At 37.9% G+C, this 22416-nt stretch overlaps 1 protein-coding gene across 1 annotated transcript in view; it reads right to left on the bottom strand.

Annotated features, from left to right (window-relative positions):
- flt4 (fms related receptor tyrosine kinase 4) overlaps positions 1-22416 on the bottom strand; it is a 53538-nt gene that overhangs the window by 15386 nt on the left and 15736 nt on the right. The window contains exons 2-12 of the mRNA XM_028008776.1: positions 16015-16111; positions 14091-14365; positions 8509-8642; positions 8251-8413; positions 6670-6809; positions 6416-6587; positions 4726-4843; positions 4369-4553; positions 3213-3378; positions 791-926; positions 134-242 (exon numbers count right to left, since the gene is read on the bottom strand). Of these exons, the coding sequence (XP_027864577.1) occupies positions 134-242; positions 791-926; positions 3213-3378; positions 4369-4553; positions 4726-4843; positions 6416-6587; positions 6670-6809; positions 8251-8413; positions 8509-8642; positions 14091-14365; positions 16015-16111 (1695 nt within the window). The remainder of the gene's footprint in view (positions 1-133; positions 243-790; positions 927-3212; positions 3379-4368; positions 4554-4725; positions 4844-6415; positions 6588-6669; positions 6810-8250; positions 8414-8508; positions 8643-14090; positions 14366-16014; positions 16112-22416) is intronic.

The following is a 22416-nucleotide window of genomic DNA, read 5'->3' on the forward strand; positions in this document are numbered from 1 at the left end:
GATTGGAGAAAATTGGTTTAAAGCAGGTTATACGGTTATGACAGGTTATAAAATAATAATAATAGTTTGGGTTTTCATCAAACCAACTGATTGTGTGGTTGTGTGTGAGAGACACCAAACCCAGCATACTCACTGGTCACATAAAAGTAGATAGGGAACTCATCTTTGCCCACTTTGTTTTCAGCAGAGCACTTATAGATGACGGAAACGCTGGCGTTGCGTATCTGAAGCCTGCTCACAATCTATTAGGAGAGGAAAAACTGAGTTAAGAGTCGGATTTATGCTGAGGAAGAGTGCAAATTTAAAAAGGAAGTGATGTGATGCTGTGATATGATGTGATCTGTATTTATATCAGGTTTATCGCTGACTGGCCAAAAAACTGGCAAACCTAAACTGGTATGATTGAAAGAAATAGGATGTTTATATGTGTGAGCATGAGTATGCATTATTGTGGCCATTTCCGTTAATGTGCAGGCATGTGTGTGTGCGATTCACACACAAGTCTGGATGTGTTTATAACCAACTCCTAAAGGAAGTCTGCAAAGGAAGCCTGTTCTAAATATTTCTACAGTGGAAATGGCTCTTGACTGGTAAGCTGTTCTGTTTTGGAGCTCAGAAATCTGGACACTTTTGTAAAATAGCAAAACGATTAGTCTTATTTAACGATTGGATTTACAGGTTTTTAATCAAATCTCAACATCCAATGTATTTTTCTTAAGTATAGAAACATAGTAGTCTTATATCCCTAAGGAATTTCAATAAAAAGCAAATATAAAAAGTTGTGATGAACCTTCTCTTGATTATCCACCACTTCAACAGATGTGTCAACAGGTTCAATTTCATTCATGGTGTTTTCTGAGTAAATGTCCTGCCAGTTCTGACAGTCTGCGGTCCTGTCGCTCCCGCTCTTCCTGTCTCGCTGCACTCTGGAAGGAAGCACAGACACACCTCATGACATCTCCTCTTATTGACATGTGCAGCAGAAAGTAACCAGTTGGCAAGAATTCAGAAACATCAATCTACATCCTGGGCTTTAAAATAGGACTTTTTGTCCCCCTTCTTGCCCAAGTTGGACTTTGAAATTATCCTACAAGTCAATTATCACAGGTCTCCTAGCAACTAATGGAAAAAACCATTTGTATTGTGGCGATCCACAGTGTGAACGTCGTAGCAGAGCTAATGAAACATGAAATGGAATATTTTAGCTTTCTTGCCCAAAGGCAACGATAATGTATTAGAAGAAGGTAATGGGATTAAGTTTCACTTTACTGCATAAATAATCATCAAAAATTCACAGGCTACCTAAACATTTCTAATGACTTAAGAAATCAGTACTATCATTAGGAAGTTATAATATTAACTGCCCTTATCGTCAATATATTGGCACCCTCAGCATCCCGTACTGTAATTAGACCATCATACTTTTCTACATACAGACCCCGATGGATGTATAAAAGTACCTTGAAGTACCTGGAACAGTACTCAGTTCCAGGTACTTCAAGGCATAAGGTACTGTGTTAAATTTCGCAATAATAGTAATATAACATGCAGTCAACATCCATCCCGCTGACCAGATATGAAGAGTGAGAATGCAAAATAACCTACCAAGTTTACACCAAAGAAGTCATTTGTGCTCATGATTAGGCACACGTTGATATAGCATAGATGAGCGTGAGCGATGTAACCCTAACCCTTAATCATGATCATGTTCCTTAAAAGAAAAATACTTCTGACTGAGACGATAAACTCCAGAGGTTGCTGTGACCATTGTGATTACTGATAAATCTCTATCCTCTCTTCTTACAAGTTTCACCATCTCCATGAAATGGTAACAGGTGTATTGTTCTGAAAACAATTTGAAAATCTCAATGGTTTTCTGACCTGCAATTTTGGCAAATGTGGCATTAATGCCAGATCAGAGCTTTCACTCTAGTGTACCATTAAATCCAAATAATAATAATAATAATGCTTCCTACAGCAAATGCCATCAGACCAATCATGAAATAAAATCTTATCGTAGAAAGATGAATTTATTTTGATTAGATGTGAAATATTTGTATGACAGTTAACCCTTTTTATGCTTTTTAATGCAATAATTAGCAGTGTCAATAGAAAAGATTAATTGATTGATTGATTTTTTTATACCGGAAAGTTCAATATCTTAGCAGTAGAATAAGCTGAAATAGCAACATTTAATGACATGGAAATAGCTTGGCACCTTTTATTCATAGCTTGTGGTTGCAAATCAATTCCTACTGGGCAAATCCAATATTGATGCTACGCTCAGCAATTCATCTGCATAATGTACAGCTTGAATTTCATCATTCGCAGAGATGAAGATCTTCTGTCTTACTCAGAAACTAAAGGTCAAACTATTAATGTATCCAAAACATTAATTAAAAAGTCTAAACTTTTTGATTTATGTTCGTACATAAAGAAGAAGCCGCTAATTTCACAATCATCATAGTGTTTGTAGTGTGGTAGTCAATAGCTGTAGAGACACAAGACAGTTTTTCTCTTTTACATTAGAACTTAAAAGAAAATTCAATTCGGATGTACTGCAAAAGGTCAAAATGTAAATACATCAGTCACTGTCCATGAAATGTTACATTAAATGCACCATGCATGACAAAGAACATGAACTGGGCATTTTGAGCCTAATTTTAACAAAACATATTACTCTTGTATGTTTCCATATGTCTGTATCTGTACTGCCATCATTGCTCGGTTGCTCAGACCTGCATAGAAAGGTTAGAGCTGCGAAAGCTTCGTAAATTAAGCCTTGAGGGGAAGATGGTGGAGGTGTATAGCTATCTGAAGTACTGTCAAATGGAAGTAGGCATAACACGGAGGCTTACAGAAATAGGAACCAAAGTAAATATGGTCTGTCTGGAAAATCCATTATATCGCGCTGTGCCCTTCAGTGGAGATAGAGGCAGGAAGAAAACAAACCACGGAGCAATGCTTAGTGATAAGTCTTTGTGTGTTTATGTTTTTTTTCTCTAAGAATGCATGTGTTTTATATATCACCATGACAAACTAAAGCACACCAGAGTAATTCATGTGCTATTCTAACATGCATGGTTTATCTGCATCTGTACTCCATAAAATTTTATTTTATACAATTCCAACGTCCCCTTCTCCCAAACTGCTTAAAGAGTGTATATATCTGTGATATGTATTGATCTAATGAGGACAAAAGTGTTTCTTACAGCCATTTTTCAGTGTTGTTGACGACACAGGGCCCCCAGGCTCTCCACTGCCAGCTGATGTTGGGTGCAGGGAGTCCGTAGGCAGTACATTTCAGCGTCTGGCTGCTGCCAATGCGATAAGGACTGGAAGGAGCAGCTGCTTTTTTCTCATAAATCTCTGGGGGAACTGAAGAACAGGAGAGCAGATCTATAAACCCAACAGGCCAGCAACAGGGAAAAATCACAGTGGAAGGAAACAAGAAAACGTCAGCCTGAATTTCTCCAAGGCTTTTCCTGTCTGGTACCAATTTTCAGTTTTCTTTGAGGTTGTTCCTATTGATTTCAGTTTTGACTGATTTTTATTATAATTTCTTTCTTATAGGACTAACACACATAAAAGGAGTGTATAAAAATACAAAATAACTTCATGTAACCCAAGAAAATGTAACAGTCAGACATTAAGGAAAAACGTGTTGTATTTTTAGTCGGTGGTCATAAATATCAGGAATCAATTGTATAAATACAGACTGTCTGAATTTTGATGGACTAGATTTGTCTATGCACACTACCATCACTTTTGCATTTGATGCTTATTTATAGTAAGATTACTTTGAATAGTTTATCTAATAATAAAACAAAACATGCCATCTGAAGCATCATTAAAGTGGCATGTTAAAGTGTGACAGACAAAGAGCTCAAAACTGTAAAACAAAATATTTATAGTTTCACATTTTCTAAAGCAGGTTTTTCTAGAAAGGTGCTGATAAATGTCTCCACAAAATCTGACTTTGGAAATTATGTGCTTTCCCTTTAAACATTTAAAGCTGAAAAATGTTTTCTTATTGGTTCTAAGCTGATGAGAGTTTTAGGAAATGACAAAATACAAATTATATGACATTCTGAAGTTGAAAGATATTCTTGGTAAAACACATTAAAGTCATTAAACAGTATTTTTGGGGTTTTTTTATTAATATTTTATTGGGATGAATTGATGTTCAATGATTTTGATCTTATAAATTCCTAACTTCTATTTTTGTAACGTTTTCAGTCTCTTCGTCATTCTGTGACCTTGCAGTATCTAATAAACTTCAAACCAAACTGAAATCCAAGTTTAATCCCAGGAAGACCGGCCTCTGCTACAAATCCTTTTGAAGAAAGTGAAATACCAGGTACATACCATTGACAACAACAGTGATGTTTAGCCTCTTCTCTAGCAAAGCGACACTGTTTTTCAGCACCACAGTGTACAGACCAGAATCCTCCTGACAAACATCTTTAATCTCCAAAGCATGGTTAGAGTGCATTCTTATCCTTTTCTTCTTGAACTCCGCCCGTTGGTTTATCAGCATGCCATCTTTGTACCTAGAAAAGCCACACACACACACACACACACCTGCCTCAGCACAAAACACACTGCTCCTCAGGTGCTCTGCACCCTCAGTTAATCTCTAAATTGCAGCCATGTCAGGGCTAATTATGCTTCTGAAAATGTCCCATTGCTTTACTGTGAACACACCAAAGTGGCTTATCTTACCATTGCGTTTCAGGTGTGGGAAAGGCAGAGACGTTTAGTTGTAATTTGAAGGACTTCTGGCCAGCAGTTACCTCCACCACAGGCCCATCTGTATAGTCCAGGTTGATAAATGGCCCTTCTGGAATTGAGGACATTCAGTTTTTACATAAAGCACTTCTGGCCTTAAAAACTTTATGTGTGAATGGCTGGCATTCACCTCGGTGGATTGGTTTTTCAAATGTTTTTATTGATGTCTTCTCACATCATGCTGTGGTTTCACACTTTTCTACACCAACACGTCTTTTTTTCACCTGAACTCATCTTTCATTACAAGTTTGTAATGTGGACAAGACATTGTGAAATGTTGCAAAACATTTAGATTTGCTGTTTATTTTAAAATATTTACTTTTAATATGTGATACTTCATCATACTATGATGAAATGAAATGAAGAGTTAAACATGAAGCTTCAACTCAATAATATAAAAAAGAAACATGCATTTAAATAAAAGAATAAACTTAAGAATTGATATTTGCTTTATTATTTATGATTCTCTGTTTTTTATCCAGTGCCAAGTAACAGGATGAGATTGAAGGAAAAGCAAAACAGTGATCCGCAGATGTGTAGAAAGCTCAGACAATGAAAGGAAGAGGGATCCACAGTATATTTAATCAAAATTATTGTTGTGTTACCAATATTCACACTTTCAATACTGCACTGACTTGGACCGCAACATATGGTAGCTTATTGTACTCCAAGTGGCATATCAAAACTAAACACCATGCTGTATGCTGCTCCAGAGGCCAGCTGTAAGATATACACATGTGGAAAGTTGATGAATGAGAATAATATGGACTAATTGCTACTGATGCCATTCAAAAATAACATTGGAATTGCATGCTTCCCTCATTTCGTGCAGGCCAAGTATGTAATTTTACAGATCATATTCTTACAGCATATAATGCTTTATCTGAAAAGATCTTTCACATGGATTCAAATGTGATGAAATGAAGTTTATTCTTGCAAGAATTGAGACCTGCCATGTCTCCGGGGTATGTGTGTTGCTTAAGATGCATTCTCTTTGTATATTTTATGTATATTCTAAAAAAGCCTGTAGAAATGTACAATTTGCTGCTTTGCATAGAAGATGCAAGTAATACTTACTGTAACATTTATATTTATGTATCCCATGGCCACCTTGGGATGAATGTTCAAAGTTTTATGTAAACAGATAATTATTAACCAACTTAATCTCAAGACATGTCAGGTTGTGCTGCTGTCACCTCAAGCACTCAGCATGGCAAGGTGAGTGAATCAATGCACATGGAGCATCTGTATAGTGTAGCAAAATGATTGGATCATTGGTATAGCATTTCAGTAACAATTAAGTAATTTTTTGGGTATGTACAAAAACATATATGGCACCTTCACGGAACTAGAGATCAAATTTCGCATGCTAAAGTCAGTGCCAAAGCTTAATTTCACATATTTTCACACATCATTGCAAAGAAAGGCAGAGTATTATAGTTTAGGCAACATTTTGCATTGGTAGGTAAGGCAGCTTTCTACAGTCCTAAACTCTTTCGCTGAGTTGCTAGCATGCTTGTCAAGTTTTAATTTTAGGTATTTTTTACGATTACCAAACTTCTTGGAATTTTGAAGCCTTTAAAATAAACCAAATTGGTGTAGAATTGTGTTCTGCATTGCTCACCATGAACAATGACTTGAGTCTGGAGAATTTCTGTTCTTTCCATGCTAGTAACATTGCAGACGTATGGTCCCGTATCTGTGACGTTGACATAGTGGATGGTCAGGACCTGAACCGCCTCTGTGGCGTGAGACAGAGCTTCTCGCTGGGGCTTGGTCTCCACCCAGCTGTTTGTCTGTCGAGAAGAAATACATTGTGGGTATTATTAGGCACCAGCTAAAAATATTCAACTTCTGACCGTAGCATCTGCTGGGTACCTGTTTACCGGGATAAGACCACTGGATGTCCACCCCGGTGTCGAACTCCACTGTCGCCGTGCAGTTCAGGGTGAGAGCCTCCCCCACCATCAACTCTACCGGTTCCTCAGGAAACAGCTTAACTTCGTAAATCTTACTTCCTGTCCGGGAAAAAGGGGAAAAAAAAGAAAAAATTGGGAGTGAGGCAGCAGGAGAGGTCACTGTGACATCGTCAGCAGCTTTTTTCTGTCCTCCTCACAGGCCTGGAGGAAATGACTTTCTTCTGGACCAAAGAAGTCATGTTACTATAAAAGGACGGCCTGTTACAACTTTGCACTATTTCCATTCATGTGACAAGCTGCTTCTGGGAGAAATCAAAGTAGAATATAGTAAAGTCTAGTGGGGGGAAACTGAGAAAGCTTTGGACACTGGCCAGGAAAGCTGATATAGAACCCATCTCTTTTGGCAGTGGGTGGAAATGACGCTGATGTCTGTGCAATACACTGTGATTGCTTGATTGTTTGAAACACCCCATTAGTGCTCAAAGTGAAGACTTGGTTTCTCCTCTGACTGATGCAGCTATTATGTTTGGCTGGCAGCAGCGGGGTATGACTTTCCTCTCCTCCTCTGAAGAAAGAGGTGAATGATCTCCCACTGCAGAGAAAAGTGCCTCAGGCCAAGGTCCTCAAATCTCACTCACATTGAGAGGGAACTTCAGCAAAAAGTTCATCAAGTCAGATGTCTAAAATGTGATCATGACTTCTCTTCTTTTTTTTTTCCTGTCACATTCTGCTGGCGTAATGGCTTATGTCCCACTTAGAGAAGGGAGTAGCTTTTGAGGAAATGGCATGATTCAATAAAAGTCTTGACATTTTCTGAATTATGACATAATTGAGTGACTCATTGCCACACACAGTTATTCTGCAACTAAGCAGTAAGTTTAGCACCACCTCTGATTTCTCATCTAATTTCCCTTTCAGCAAAAACAGACAGTGAAATCTCAGTTTAAAATTAAGAATGAACATGAGTCATTGTATATACGTATATATATGTATATAGTAGTCACATATGGATAGGTTACCAGTCTTAATTCATACTCATTTTTTAAAAGGTTGTAGCTTTGAAGCAACTATTTTTTTCTCCTCGTTGTTTTCAGATAAGTGATTATCCGTAAATGGCAATCAATCACTTTCTGTTTTCAAGAGAGACAATGCTACAGAAAAGAAAGTTATTTTAAAATTGATTTATTGAGTTGAATGTAATGTATGTTTTAAGGTTTTAAAACTAATACTGTGCTTAGCAGCTGATTGCACGTTCGGCTGGAGCAAATAGCCTGACCAATCAATGGAAAATAAGGATTTGATTCAGAAGAAAAACATATAATTACCACTAAAAATGTAGCAGGTGTTTCTTCTACATTTTTATTTAATGCTTCATCTAAATGATCTGAACAGAATAAACTATTTTGCTTTATCAAATATTTGTGATATAGATAAAATTACAAATATTCGATGATACAGTGAAACCATGGTAATGTTTTATACTACATTGCCATTAGGACAATTTCATATTATCCCATGCGTAATTGTAGTGTATTTTTACCAGTAGTATGAATGAAGTAGTTGTCAGAAGAGTACTCTTGGCCTTCCAGTGTGGCTATGCATGTTACAATGATCAGTGGCGCGCTGTCAATGACGTATCTGGGAATGGACCAGCCTTGCTTGTTGTCCCACTTCATACCCCTGGTTTCCAGAGCTGCAGAATACTGTGAATGAAAACATACAAAAAAAGAGACTTGACATTTCTGATGTTCTAAACACTTGACAGGTTTAATGGGTGACACAAAAGGTGGAAGCATACCGACTTAAGGATGACGTTCAGATCAGGAATTGTGACCAGACATGGCACTATGACGTGCGTGGCGGAGCGAGTGACGTAAATGGTCTCCAGTTCGCTGCTGGATCCGCCTCTGATGAGGAAGGGCTGCACAGGGTCTGGTGGAAAACAGAAACATGGAGCTGCTGAAAGGTAATCTTGACACCAGCAGGGGTAATGGCAGCTATTACTGGGGTAACTTTGCGAACTAACACTCAGATCTCCCCGGGCCTGATAATGTCCCACCCTGTGGACGGGCAGAATATGGAGGTCATTATGATTACCAGAGGTTCAGTCTGTCTCCATCCAGCACGTAGCATTAAAAACCACTATTATAAGCCAGCTGAGAGACAGGCAGCCGAAGGGTTTAATCCTCCTGCTACAGTTTCACCCCAAGCTGTCTATTGCAGGAAAATCGCTCTGCCATTTTGCTCTTTTTTTACCGCCTCACTCAATGTAGCTGAAAGTGTTCGAGGACATCTCAGGCCTCGTATCACCAGTTTACATCACACAAAATCTCATACTGCTGAGAGATTGGCCAAAAATAACAATAAATAAATAAATAAATAAATCCAACCACATAATCAAAAATTACTTGAAATGACATGAAGCTCTAAGAAGTCAGAGGTACAAGCAGAAACAGAATACATGGGGGTTTAAAAAAATAGGCTTGAGATTTTAACATTAATTCTAAAATACAGGCAGTGCAAAAACATAATGGCTGTAACATTACAGTGATTCTCTTATAATCTATAAACTTTGGGTTCAATTTCAGCTTTCTGCCGTACATATGTTGATGTAATGATGTGACCCTAGGAAAGGAACCTAACACTAAACTGCCTACTGACATAAGTACTGCTGTATGAATTGGTGCATCTTGATAAATACAAGATGCTTAAAGTTCAAAGTGCTTTGAAAGGTCAGTATGCAAGTGCTTCACAAATTTAGTCAATTTAAAACATAAACTTTGTAATCAGGTTGTCTTTGTTTTGAGATGTTGGAGAAATCTTTCACACATAATGATGCCATTTCAACCTTTTTAGTATAATAAATGAGTATGTCATTTAACAACCTGTCGCAAAAGCAAATCAGAGCTTTTTCATCACAAATAGGAAGTGAGACACAGCTGTTATTTAATTTGAAAGGATCTTGATGAAAGAAAATTTGGTTATATGCTGCACATCTACTTTTTCAGCTGTTAAGAGTAATGTTTTGCAATCTGTTTGGTAAATAAAAGAAGGGTTTAGTTTTGCAGATATCCCTGAGGGAATCTGATTGATTTGGACTAGATATAAGACATCATCACTGCATTATGCTGTAAATGCTATGCCATTGTGGTAGTTCAAAAATATTATTTGTTGCTTTTAAACAAAGGTTGGAATGATCATCTGTATGTGCAGGTCAGAGCTTTACAAAATTGGGCATCAGATTTTGCACATCCTCTGAGTAATTCTTTGGATTACCGAAGTCAGCACATCAAGTGTCTTCTTCTGTGACATCGAACCCTGAAAAATTGGGAACAAATGAGTTGGAGAGCCAGTGATTTCTGAGCACACCTGTGGTTTCCTTGTTCACCCTCTTTTATGAAACGATCTGAGAACAGTGGAAACACCAGAAGAGGCTAATTTTTTTAATCTCTTCGAATAATCTTTTCACATCTGTGTAATGGCTGGAAAAAAATTACCAGAGTAAGTGGAAAAATGTGAGATTTCTCAGTAGCAGACGAAAGCTGCTTGACGATAAGTGAACAGCCAGAATTAGACTCCAATCAGCACAGTTGGTGATGTAATCAGGATGTATGCCACAAGTGATCCTAAAATTAATCAGGGCCTTACAATGACCTATTTCTCAATAGAAGCACTTTATACACTGCCTAGGCAAAAAATGTTGTCACCAGAATTTAACTGAGGAAAAATGTATGAATACTTGCTGCATGGACAACTTTCTTCCATTTGGCAACAAGTTTTTTAACCTTGTCTGATGCAATGAGTGGCTCTAACCTATTAAACAACCATGAGAAGAGACACATTCTGTGGTCATGGAAAGGATGTTAGTCTGTTTAAGGCTCAAATCATTGATATAAAGCAATGAAAACATCTAAGGAGGTTGCAGAAACTACTAAAATTGTGTTGAGAGCTGCCCAACGCATTATTTAAAGCTGGGCAGTGGGAACCATCATCTTTAGAGGAAGAAATGTGGTCCGAAAAAAAAAAGAACCTGAATGACTTTGATCGGTGATCACTTAAATATTTGGAGACATCAAATTGAAGATAAACAGTACAACTCAGGGCTGTTTGACAGTGTCCAAATTAGGTGAGATTATTCCTTGTTTTTATGTATAAAATACTTTAAAATGATAAAATTAAAGCATCAAAGTATTGGCTCTCAGAGTATTACTGAGAGCCAATATCACTGGCTCTCAGTAATAGGCCTGAAGGCATGTATAAACATTGTATGTTTTCTCTAACAGAAGGGAGCAACTAAGATAAGATTCTTGTTATATACACAGAAATGTACTTGTATTATTTTTTTTAAAAATCGGGATTCCAAACACATTAGAAAGTAAAATTATACATGGTGGGTGAAATTTTTACAAATAATCTGGAAAGTGTGGTGAGGATTTTCATTTAACTCCTAAGTGTTAACACCTCAATGAACCACCTTTTGGCTGGTGGATCAGCTCAGTCAAACTGAATGGAGAGCATCTTTCATTCATCCTCACAGATGATCTTCTTATACCCCAGCTGGGGAAGTGTGGCATATTAGTGGAGTACCAGCCCCATGAACAGAGGCCAGTAGGTCCTTGGTGCAGCTTTGGGTTTCAACTTCTGACCTCAGGATCTTAGCTGCTTGTCATCCCACTTCTTGCTCTTCACATTTTAAATATATGATATGCACCAAAAATTCTTAATAAATGAATCGCACACCGGTGAACTCTGCTTACTCATTAGGTAAAGTTGCATTAAATTAAAGAGTGGTGAATACAGATCTCTGTGATGGACTGGTGACTATGGACTACAAATGGATGGAATAGTTTTCTGATGTTTTGGTCTATCACATCAAATCTCAATAAAATGCATCAAAGTTTGTGAGAAAAAAATGTCCAGGGAGTTTGAGAACTCTAACAAGACACTGTTTATGAACAAACTCTTGTTTGGCACTTGCTTTGGAGGGCCAAACTAAAGCTGACTCCATCATCTCCACAAGCCGCATGAGTTAAAGCACACTGGGAGATTACATTTTATTGATGGCACCATAATTGCCTGCATATAATACAAAAACACCCACTAAACAAAATCACTCCCAGGCCTAGAGCTTGGCAGATGATGAATATTTCAGCACATAAATGTTTGAAGGCACACAGCTGAAATCACATACAAGTTTCAAAAGGAGAATCATTTAAAACTTTGGTCTGACCAAGAATGTCACCTTGGTGAAATCCGATAGGTCGTCTGTGGGTGTTTGTAGAACTGCTGAATCAACTCAAACATGTCAATTCAAAACAAACGTTTGAATTTAGTTTATGTATGACAATCTGAACAATAGGATTTACGAGCTTACTTATTAAATATCATAGATTAGTGTAAATAATTTCTAACGTTAGTTTAATGTTATAAAGCATAAAAATGATTGCGTTAGGTAGGAATCAGCTTCCTTCTGAGTTTGCTATTGTGTGAGAGTTTGGTGGACAGTAGACAGTGCAGACAGCTTGTATGGTGGACATCTGCCAGTGTAATTGAGTCAATGTGTGCTGCCTCTCATCCCATCACCCGCTGGGTTTAATTTATTGCTGCCATTACATCTGTTTCTGATCAGCATGCTCGTTAGATCTGTGGCAGCTGTTTTGGCACCTTGTCGGTGGGGATAAACAGGCGCTTCACATGAGCTGTCTGGACAGCGGGGCATCCCTGCATAACAATCATCTGTTTTTTTTTTTTTTTTTTTTCTGATGGACCTCGCACATCTCTGCCACAGCACGCAGAGCAAAGCAAAATAAAGAGATAAGCCCCAAAAGCCGGACTTCTAGTCTAAAATCTTGGCTGTGAATCATCTGTGTGATACGATGTGAAAGCAGCAGAAAAAAAATAAAAAGCTGTTGGCAGAAAAATGTGGAGCAGTTATCGGTTTGATTACTTTGAAATTCATAAGACACAATGATTCATTGTGGGGGGAAAAAACCTGAATAGACGGATTATTATTGTTTTTATCAAAGGCTTCAAATCTCTAATTTCCTAAACTTTAATACTGCCAGCATCCAGGATGTTACAGAGCCTAACTCAACAACTTCCAGTTTTAATAATACAGAAGGGACTTTGATATTGTAATATATAAGTAATATTCAAACAGAGATTATGCTTCAATGAAGCCCCAGTTTTCCTATGGACCACCCAAAGATAACAGGAGCAAATAGTTGGACGTTCTGCTCAATCATGGAGGGAAAATTACATCCTTTAAAAAAAAAAGGATTATTGTTTCTGAATAGAAAAGAAAAATTACTTGAAATAAGATGTCAAAACAGAAGATGTAATTGTCATAATTATCTTGCATTTTGCTCATAAAATTACCTTTGAATTACATGAGAGAGAAACATGAGTATTACACATTGAACCCAAAAATCACATTCTTATTTTTATTACCATCTAGTAGGAATCAGCATTAGGTTTAATAGTGGTTTAACCACAGAGAAACCTTGGAGCATCTGTGTTGTATACCCATTGCTATAAATTCACGGATTGGTTTTAGGAAGATAAATTTAAGAGAAGGAATACTGGATTGTAAAAAGTTACAACCAAACCATAACAAACTGTGCAAAGATATATAGCCTAGATATATATCTAGATACAGTGAAACCAAGACATATATATATACTGTATATATATATATATATTTTTTTTTACAGAAAATGTATTTTGCATCTGTCAACAATTTTTCTACCAGTTATACAATCCTGACTGACAAAGAGATGTAAACTTTGACTTAGACTTAGACTGACTTTATTGTCATTTTGCATGCACAGGGTGTATACAGAACGAAATTTCGTTGCATACGGCTCAGGACAATGTTTTGAGCTTCCAATGTTGTGAGGTTACTCCAGAATAAAATAAAATACAGTATAAAATATGAATATAAATATAAATATAGAATATAAAGTGCAGGAATGACAGTAAAATATAAGTTATTTAGCTCTGTACATGTGCAAGGTATAAAGTGGAGACCAGATTTTAAGTGCAGTCCAGTTAAGAGTTCAGCAGTCTGATGGCAAGGTGTTGGGAATTCCTTTAATAATACAGCCAGTTAACAGCCAGCACCACATTTACTCTCTGATTCTTTGATTACTTCCTGTCATACTTAAATTACCACTAGATACCGCTAGATTTCACTTTCATGAGAAATATTTGGACATTTTGATATTGCAAGACCTCATGTCAGGACTCGTTACACCCCTTGTGGAGAGGCATTTAAAAACTTTCTGAAGTTTTTAAACTTTCTTTCTGTGCCTGTGTGTACCTCAGCACAGGTACACACAGGCACAGGTTGTGTACCTGTGCTGGGTTAGTGTGGCTCACCTCTGACAAAAGTGTAAATCCTGACAGCAGTGGTGCCATCAATGATGGCATTAATGTCTTTGTAATGACAGCGATAGTAGCCCGTGTCTTTGCCCTGCGCGCCATGCAGGACCAGCCTCTTGCAGTACTGCTGCCCATTCTGCCCGGGACATTCGCTGATGAAGATCGTCCTCTGACCGAGTGACCTGGTGGTCTGAAACTGTTGCTGGCGATCTGTGAGCTCCTGTCCAATCAGCGTTTCGTCCGGCCAAGTCCAGGCCAGAGTGCGCTGTCCCCTGAGAAAAAGAGCATCCAAAACATAACTTTTAGGATATAACTATTTTCAAACAGGGCAAATTATCATTGCTTTAATATGAGAACAAACTGATTAGAATTAAACTTTTGTAATAGTCACAGTTAGTGTCCAGTAAGTGAAGTGCATGTTGTTTGTTTTTCCAAAAGAAATCCTCACATACATCTGCACACCACTGTTCACTTTGCTCTCTGTCACATAGATTTTGTTATCTTAACCTGCAGGCATTGTGAGCCGGGCTGCATGGGATCATAATGGCTCCCTGAAAACTGATAGCTCTGCTTTCATCACCTGCCCACATCAAACGCAAATGGCCAAAATCTATGGGTAGGGCCAAAATGTGATGACTGGATGAAACATTGAAAATGATGGAGCTCTGTGAAAATACCCTGAGGGTAATTTTCTAGACCTGTGCGAATAACGCCCATCTATCTAAATACAAGAAAACTGCACACCGCAGAGTATAAATGGTCAAAATTGAAATCTATACCCTGCCTTAGAGGACTCTCAGTGGTAGTGCCATTAGAGGTTTACATATAAACAAGTATTTAAGGCATGCTTTGGGAAAGGTCCAAAAGTATCACCAGCTTTCCAAAGACAGTAATTTCTTTTCTTCATTCGAATAAAATGGTTAATGGAGTGACAGCTTGGCTGCAGAAAGCAAATCTGAGATTTTATGAGGATAAATGATTGTTGCTACAAGCAAATTTACATGAGGGAATTTAAATCCATGCATCAGAAGGATATAACCAGCTTCACAAAAACAACAATATACGTATTCATAAAACAAGAACTGCAGGTTTGGAAAAACAGTGAGCACCTTCAGTAATCACTGCCAAGTTAAGATGCTTTCAAGGAACATTTAGTAACTAAATGAGCTTTAAAGTCATTACTTTTTATTTGGTTATTCAAAATTGTATTTTAGAAAAAATTGTAGAAATACTTCAGCTTACATTAATACCAATATTAAATGACGACTAAATCCCTAATCTGGCAGTGTCACATGTCATTTGCATAATGCAAATTTTCTTCTGGGAACTTTAAAGATGAATACTTGGAGTTAAGTGAGGCTATTGCAAGAACATGCAATAAACCAATCAGACTAGCACTGAGTTTCTGGAAAGGCTCAAGCCTAAATCCAAAAGAAAATGTATGGTTTATGCTCAAGAGCCAATTTTCTGTCCAGGAAACCAAACAGTTTAAATAAGTTCAATAATTTCTTTCAGGCAGGTTTAGTATGCAGCCAGAATTACCCTGCTATAGGGCATTTTACCAAATATTATCTCAGCATGGCTCTGTGGGTAGAGTAGCCTTCCTGTGATCAAAAGGTTGTAGGTTCAATACCAGCTTCCTCCTGCCACATGTTGATGTGGACAAGCCTGCATATCAGTGTGTGAATGTGATTGTAGTGTGAAGTGTTTTGAGTGGTCAAAATTATTGGAAAAAGCACTATGTAAGTTCAGTTCATTTACCATATGTGAGAGTATGGTATCATTTTCAGCTTCTTGATTTGAAAAAAATCATAATTATTCATGAGTTTTTAGACTTTTATTGCTACTAAGTAATGTAGATTTATAAGCTATACATATTATATTCTAAAATTCGTTTTGAGTGTACCTTCACAAAAAGTACCTGCATGTAAGAGAAAGTGTTTCATTGACAGAAATTACACGATCGCCTTTGGAGCTGTCAATCGTGGGCGGAGTCATAGATAAACCAATCACCAGACCTGTGGGAACAAACAAAGCAGCTGCGTTAGATTCACGTTACACGGGTCAGTCTGAACTGAGGGGTTTTGATGGAGAGCTGCTGCTGCTGGTGGGCCACCAAGTCTCCGAGACGCATCGGGAATCTGAAATCAGACACGCTGTTCTCAACATTTACAAGCTGCGAGGGATTTTGCAGCAAGTCATTCAGTCCCTCGTGCTGAATAACACTCAGACAGAGAAATCCTGACCCACTCACTCATGATGAAACAATGCTGCTTTCAGCTCTGTGGATAGCCTCTAAAACAGCCGCAAAAGTCTATTTGGCCTTGATTCATTATTGTTACGTCTACTCAGGCTTGTGCTTGGTTAATGTGGGCTTTCAAGAATGTCATTACCATCCCAGAGCCCCTACAGGGTCGTATTAGCATTTAGCAAGACTCTGCACCTAGAGTATATCATGTATAAATGTGTCACCATGACTTATGCCCCACCTGGATATCATTAGAGATGAAAACAAACACAGAGCAATAACAGAGATTGAGAGGTCCTGTGGTTGTGCGGAGGGAGATTTTCTTTACAGTAAATGATGGCATTTCTCCCCACAAAGGAATCTATTTTTATTTGAAAATGGTTGCAGACACTGATGTACTGCACATTGGCGCTTTTCCCAGCTTTATTTAACTTTCAAAAGGACACTAGAAGCAGAATCCTCATTACCTCAAAGCCAACATCTAATGTATTCTCAATACTTAGGTTATACGTGTAGGTCAAATAGTAGAATCAGCACATTTTTGCACAATTTAGTTATTCATCTTGAAAAATCTGCAACATAGATGACGGACGAGGCACCGGCAGCAGGAAGGGGTACGGACGGTTTCTCAACACTCTGCAATCACACGCTGCCAATCAAAACCTGGATAGCTGCTTATCTTGTACACAAACCCAAATCCTCCAACACATCCTGCTGGTCGGGGAGCACAATGGAGCAAAGTTATTCTTGTGCAAATATTTTCCCTAACATGTTTACAGTGACGACTGATCCCACTGGAAGAAGACTGATCAGCCTGAGGTCCTTCCAAGTCAACAAAATCGCAAAAATACCCCTCGGCTTGGAGAGGTCACCGCCGAATGGAGTACAAAATCTACAGCAACAATACAAATTTAGGCATACACTTTGAGAAATGTGTCTCACTTGTGAATGAAATAGAATGTAAAAGCATTGGCTGTCGATTCTCAACACCATTTAAAAATAGAGATGAATTATTCCAAGCTAAATCAGTGACTAAACTACAATAACAATATCCTTGGCCACTGTCAAACTATTCTAAATAACACATTTTTATCTGGACTATATAGTCTTTATTATATAGAGAACTAAGGTGACAATTGTTTTAGTTTTGGTGTGTCTTCTTAATTGCAGTGCAATGAGAAAGCATTTTCCTCCAATCACAAATTTCTACTCTTTTAGCTTTCTGTCACACTTAAATGTTTCAGAATATCTGAAGAAACAAATCAAGCTAAAAATAATTGAATCTAAAGCTCTGCAGGCCTCACTTACCTCATTAAGGTTGATGTTCATGATTCAACAGTAAGAAAGAAACTGTCTAAAATCACACTTTGTGGAAGGTTGGTTTAGATTTTTTTCTTTCCATTAAAAACTGACAGAAAATCCCACATCTGTTATACTAAAATTTGCTGTAACAACCTGAAACATTTAAGCATGACAAAAAAGCCAAAATAGGAGTGATCAAGTACTTTTTCACAGCACTCTATAATGAGTTTAATTTTCCTGTCTGATGCTTTGATAGATAATTGATTAACTTGTACATGTTAATCAATAACAATATCCTTAGATTGGGATACGAGAAAATAAAATAGTTATTTTCTTGTCCAGAAAGCAAACTGGAATCCTTTCAGCTTGTATTTATTTATGTCTTTGTGGTCATGATCATCCTTGATTCGCTTTTCATAACAAATACATATATTTGGAGTTGAGTTTTAAGAGTAAAAACATCAGGAAGTATATTTTCAACTGAAGTAAAAGCTATTTCACAGTCTGAGTGTTTATGCACACCAAAAACAGACAATAAGGTAAAACATATTGCTCACTAAAATAAACATTTTGAAAGTAAAAGTAAGAAATGCTGCCAGTGCATGGAATGCTCCCTGCTTGGTGCCCAGCAGGACATTCCTTCCCCCGCAGCCTCAGACATTCTTAACTTGGGTTTAAATAAGAATTAGTTTCCCCAACACATTGTCTCACATCTGATGTGAACCTGCAGCCACCCTCAGTCCCATCTCCACCCGCATCCAACTCAACACAGCTCTGTTCCCTCTTCCTTCACACCTCAGAAAGCTGTCAACCTACACAGAGTCATCTCAAAAGCACAAAGGATCAAAACATTTTTTGTCACTATTTTCAGAAAAACAAATGTCCTTCAGCAAACCAGTGAGCTCTAGACCTCCTGCACCTTCACTTCTAAAGATCGCACAGCTTTCTTTCTTTTCGTACAAGGTACAACAAACATCAAAGCGAATATCTCAGTCTGTGTTTGTGTGACTTTCAATGATCTGATCAATAAAAAGAACTTCAGAAGCACAGTTGGAGGATAAATTAGTTTGGTTGCCCACAGAGAGACGCAGTGGGCCAAAAAGGCTGATAAAAAACAAATATTATAAAAGAGCACACAAAATAAATGTTTAGTCCTGCTTCAAGTAGAGACTAATTATATAACTTTGCAGGGCCTTTAAGCTTCCTGGAGATTTTCAACTTTGCTAACTCATTGTGTGGTTTCCTATAGCTAACATGCTGATTTTATTCTGAGCTATATATGTACCTCCTTAAAGCCAGTTCTCCCTCCTAACTCAGAGGATTTGGAGGATTGCTCTGATTCTTGTGCCGATAATTTTCCACAATCAAAGAATAGTCAGATCTAAACAAGAGATCATTAGTGTTTGAAATAGGCCATTAAACTCAGCTGAAAGCTCTCCGGAGGTGACTGCAGTTTACTGGTTTGAGATGCAACATCGTGATTATGGCGAATTTAAGAAGAAATCTGTTGCAGAAGGAAAACTGCTGCTTTCAGCCTGAGTTCATATTTGTAAAAACGCATATGAAAGCAAATGTTTGCCTGAACCTGAGATGTTTTTCCTTAATGAAGAATCAATTCATTATTTCATGAAAATGCCAAACTACAACGTAATAAAAATGTAACGCTTTACATTGCAAGTCTGCCAATTTGCTAGACTAGACAGAGACAAATCTGCATAGCCGGAATTTGCTGCAGTATGTGTATCCAGACTCAGCATCAGGGACTGAGAAGCTGAAAGTTAAGGTGTGCTGTGTATAAACAATCTGCAATTTTAAAGTCATAGCAAACACACTGTTTTAATGATAAAAGCTTTTATAGATGGAACACGCATCTAACCTGTGCATGTAGTTCCTGCAGAACCAAAGCCTGCATTGTCAGAAAAGAGGTCAGAATGGATCTTCAAAAGTTGAAGATCCATTACTAAACATATACTAAATGTACTAACTATTAAACATGTACTAAATATTAAACTGATGCAAACACACAGTAAGTAGTTCACAAAATCTTTTTGAGGAGGGAATTGGCATCAAGGGGTTTATTCCTATGAAGACTGATCAGAAGACATGCAATAGACTACAAAACTAAGGGAAATTGAAAGAATCACAGTAGCCCAAATTCCACTGTGGTGACCTGTTAGCATAGTTACATTGTTGTAATGGTTAGCTCAGGGGCAAGTGTGATGGAGGACAGGGATGTTATCACTCTGATGAACATAAAATAACATTTAAAAAGGGAGAAAATCTTATAATTATTTGTTTACCCACAGTTACCATCAAGGAAACTGCATTTGCATTAGATTACCTATGTTGGCCCAAAATGCTTATCAAATCATCAAAAACTTTATAGAAAGACTCCAGAGCTTTCTGGTTTGAAGAAAGCTCCAGAGTGCCAAAAAAAAGGTCCAGCAAGCATAAAGTGCTTTCGTTAAGAGGATTGTTTTTTGCAGAGACACCACCAGTGCAGAGCTCAGTGAGACTGAGACTTTTGAACAGTGGTGTACTGTCAGGAAATGCAGCAAAGAAGGAACTTTTCTCAGGAGAAGACAAGATGTTGTTTTGCATGAAGTATAAGGATTGATCTGCTGAAAAGTGAGATGTAGTTATTTTTCTCACAACGCCCTTTCTCCCCTCTGCAGATGTTTTTTTTTTCACAAGCTGATAGTGAAGCGTCTTTAGACCAGGTCGCTGGTTGAGTCCCTCAGATGAAGAATGAGATCAAAGCATCCTTTAAGAGCCAAGGGACTAGAGCATCAAACCATTGAAATTTGGGATCCATGGTCCAAAACACACAGATCTTAATTCCATCAATAACCTATTGACACTTTACATATATTTGAAATATTTCTCCACTAAAGCCTTTAAAGCTTAAGGTTGATCTTTGAACTTCCGTATACCATAAAAACCAACAAAATATAAAACTAACATCATGCTGTAAAGTTTGTTAGATAACATTTTTGTCAAACTCCACATTATCAGTCATGACTGTTGGCAGCAAGAACCATTTCCTTCAAATCCTCTCTAAAGGCCGCCTTGATGATGCCAAAAACACTAAAGCACCCCCATCTGCCCAGATCCAGCATAATGTGCTGTGACATTTTTATTCGGTTTTGCAACAAACACTCTCAGATGACTTTTGAATTATTGTAATTACATCTAATAATATAATTTGCACATCATGAAATCAGGTTTATAACCCAAGGACGGACCTAATTATGTGCAGCGACATTATTTCTGCCTTTGGGGTGTGCAGAGTGAGCGGCGAACTGCAAGCCAAATACCTATTGTAGCTGGCTCCCGGTGATGGATGTCTCCCTCACAATCTGTTGAGAGATCACGCTCTGACAGACGGGATGCGAATTGTAAATCTTTTCAAATGTCAGCGCTGAGTAGTGAGCCCTGAGAGATCAACAGTCAAGATGCTGGAGGTGCATTTAGAGAGAAGAGGAAGTGGGAATAGACAAGCGGGAGATCTCGGCTTTGGCCCCTGGAAGTGCTACGACGTTGAGTATCTGTGGCTATCACAGGAGGCTTTACAGAGTGGAAGAAAGTGAAGAAAAATTTCCACGGATCATTCAAACTGGTAACCTCCTTGTATGTGGGGTTCTGAACTCTTAGCACCTCTGAAGTGGCCTGCTACCAGGGTTAGTTTGAGGATGATATGTGCCACTGCACTTGTCAAGGCTTTGTGTCGCTTGTATTACTTGTCATATTAAGTGCCTCCACTCTTAAATGCTGGAAGAAAGCTGCATAAAGTCATAGCTTCTTGAGTGGTGTGAAAAAGTCCAGCCACCTTTTTATTGTTTGGACACTTGAGATTGATGAAAGAAGAGAAGAACATTCTTCTTCTTCTTATAGGCGGCTCTTCAGCATAGTTACTAAAGAGCTCGGAGAACATTCTCCCTTTGCTGCTTGAGGGACAGATGTCTGAGTGCCGCACTATGTATACATTATATTTCCAAACTGTGAAACACCAGACACTGCCGCCTGCCCATCTGTCAGCTCTGTAAATGGTCTGAGAAAACAAAAATAATGACGATCCCATTAGTAATTGTTGGCATTCTGTCAGACTCACTAAAATATACAGTTTAACATACAGAAATGTGAAAGGAATGCCAAAGAAAACCAAACACATCCATGTCCAGAGTTTCACTGCTGATAACATGTCTTATTAGGATAATAAACACATTTCTCCAGCAGGGCGGATGGTTAGGACTGCTATCTCTGAGTTAATTTATACTAAAGACCTCAGAAAGGTTCACAGGCCCAAGGTATTGTGGAGGTTTTGTTTCTGAAAATTAGTTTCAGCCAGACACTCTGAACTAAGTAGTTCAAAGAAGAGGCAAAACTGACCTGACCCCTAAAAGACATTACATTTATACACAGCAAATTGAAGGATTTTGAGGGAGAAAATTTTTTTATAGCATCAGCCTAAAAACCAGAACAAAGAGAAAAGGTGTTTCAGTCATGGCCCCCTGCACAGCCATGTCAGAGCTTGGAAAAAGTTACTTTTATCTAACAGGCTGAAGATGTTCAGTTTCTGTTTGCTGGGCCGTTTTATCCAAGACCTTCAAGTTCAGTGACATTTTCAGCAGTTTTAGTTGAGCAGGTGTTGTACTTTATGTCTGTTATTTTTATGCTTTGAAACTCCTTAATTTAATGAGTCTCTACTAAAGGTTTTTAAAGTTCAGTCTATAGTGAGCAAATCTTAATTTTCTATCCATCTCAGATTTTTGT

Source organism: Xiphophorus couchianus, chromosome 23, assembly GCF_001444195.1.
Source record: "Xiphophorus couchianus chromosome 23, X_couchianus-1.0, whole genome shotgun sequence".
Lineage (NCBI taxonomy): Eukaryota > Metazoa > Chordata > Actinopteri > Cyprinodontiformes > Poeciliidae > Xiphophorus > Xiphophorus couchianus.